The following is a 1,491-nucleotide window of genomic DNA, read 5'->3' on the forward strand; positions in this document are numbered from 1 at the left end:
TGGGGTTTCCTTACTAACTCCAGAATATCAAGAGGTACAGTAGCAGATAATTAGCAATTAGAGTAATAGAAGATGAGAGGTAGAAGATAGGATAGAGAAAGGTTGAGGTATCAAGATGATACTCTCAAGGAAATATTATTTAGAAAAGGAAGAAAGAACAAATAATAACAGAAGATTCACTTGGCATTCGAGAGGCCAAACTCTCCACTAAATAACCACTCCACTTATTCCCTACCTAAAAGCTTTTCAGCTTCCTTATTTATAATATCCATATCCTAACTACTTTCCTAAACATGTGGAGTAACAATATTTTGAAATTTCAATCAGTCACGTGTTTTCCCCTCCTTCTATAAGTAAATTTAAAAGGAGTTAAATTCTGATTTGATCTCTCCTGGTTTGTTACAATACCCTCCCCATGAAGAGCCACCTTGTCCTCAAGGTGGAAAGATGGAAAGGCCAACTGCAGTTTGTCGGCCCGCTCCCATGTACTTTCAAATTCGGGAAGATGCTGCCACTTGATTAGCACTTCCAGGTGTCCTTGGTTGCTCATACGACTGTCCAGAACTTGTTCGGGTTCCACTAGTAGTTCTCCTTCCTCAGTGAGAGACTCAGGCAGGCTTTGGGGTTCCACTGAAGATGCCAAACTCTTCTTAAGTAGTGAAACATGAAAAATAGGATGTATCTTTGCAGAGGCTGGTAACCGAAGTTTATAAGCTGCTGCACCAATTTTTTCTAGTACTTCATATGGACCATAAAATCTGGCGCCGAGCTTCTGATTTGGTCTGGTGGCAAGAGACCGCATCCTGTATGGTTGGATCTTTAAAAACACGAAGTCTCCTACTTCAAAAGTGACATCTCTCCTCTTCTTATCAGCAGCTTGCTTCATGCGATTCTGGGCTCTATTCAACTGAAATTGTAACTCATCGAGCATCTGATTGCGGTCTTCCATTAGTAGTCTAACTTCCTCTACAGTAGATTCCAGCCAACGATCAAGATGCAGGTCGAAAGGTATCTCATTAGGCGTCTGGACACCTGAAACGAAGTGGTTATTGGGTTATTTTGGTGTGTAGTGATGTATATACACGTACTTAACTTTCTCTCCGCATAACTCATACTTTTTTTTTATCCTCCTAGAGGTTTATGGAGAGGTAGGATTTTGTTTATGTACATTTTGGGTTTTGGATATGTGTATATATATATATATATATATATATATATATATATATATATATATATATATATATATATATGTAAATATTCTCCAGCCAGCCTTGACTTCGCGGACTGAGTGAGGAGCTTGTTATTTTGTACCTTTGGCTTTCTATTCATACTTTTATTATCTTACGTTTGATAGTTATAGTTTGACTCACACGCAAGTTATTCCGCTTCCGGAGCGTGGCGCTTTTCATTTCCGGTTTTGTTTTACCCATTTTTCAAGGCTCCTAGTCTATTATCTTCTTTCTACTACTATAAGTATGTATTTTATTTTTT

General features: G+C 38.2%; 1 protein-coding gene across 1 annotated transcript; it reads right to left on the bottom strand.

Moving 5' to 3' along the window:
- Nucleotides 1-319: 319 nt before the first annotated feature.
- Nucleotides 320-949, bottom strand: LOC140175578 (uncharacterized). The gene has a single exon (XM_072204092.1). It carries the CDS (start codon nt 947-949, stop codon nt 320-322), a length of 630 nt encoding a protein of 209 aa, XP_072060193.1.
- Nucleotides 950-1,491: the final 542 nt, after the last annotated feature.

The sequence above is a fragment of the Arachis hypogaea genome, chromosome 10, assembly GCF_003086295.3.
Source record: "Arachis hypogaea cultivar Tifrunner chromosome 10, arahy.Tifrunner.gnm2.J5K5, whole genome shotgun sequence".
NCBI classification, from domain to species: Eukaryota; Viridiplantae; Streptophyta; class Magnoliopsida; order Fabales; family Fabaceae; genus Arachis; species Arachis hypogaea.

Bases quoted from the DNA above. Each gene is read 5' to 3' on its own strand.
- LOC140175578 (XM_072204092.1), bottom strand. From the start codon at position 949: ATGGAAGACCGCAATCAGATGCTCGATGAGTTACAATTTCAGTTGAAT.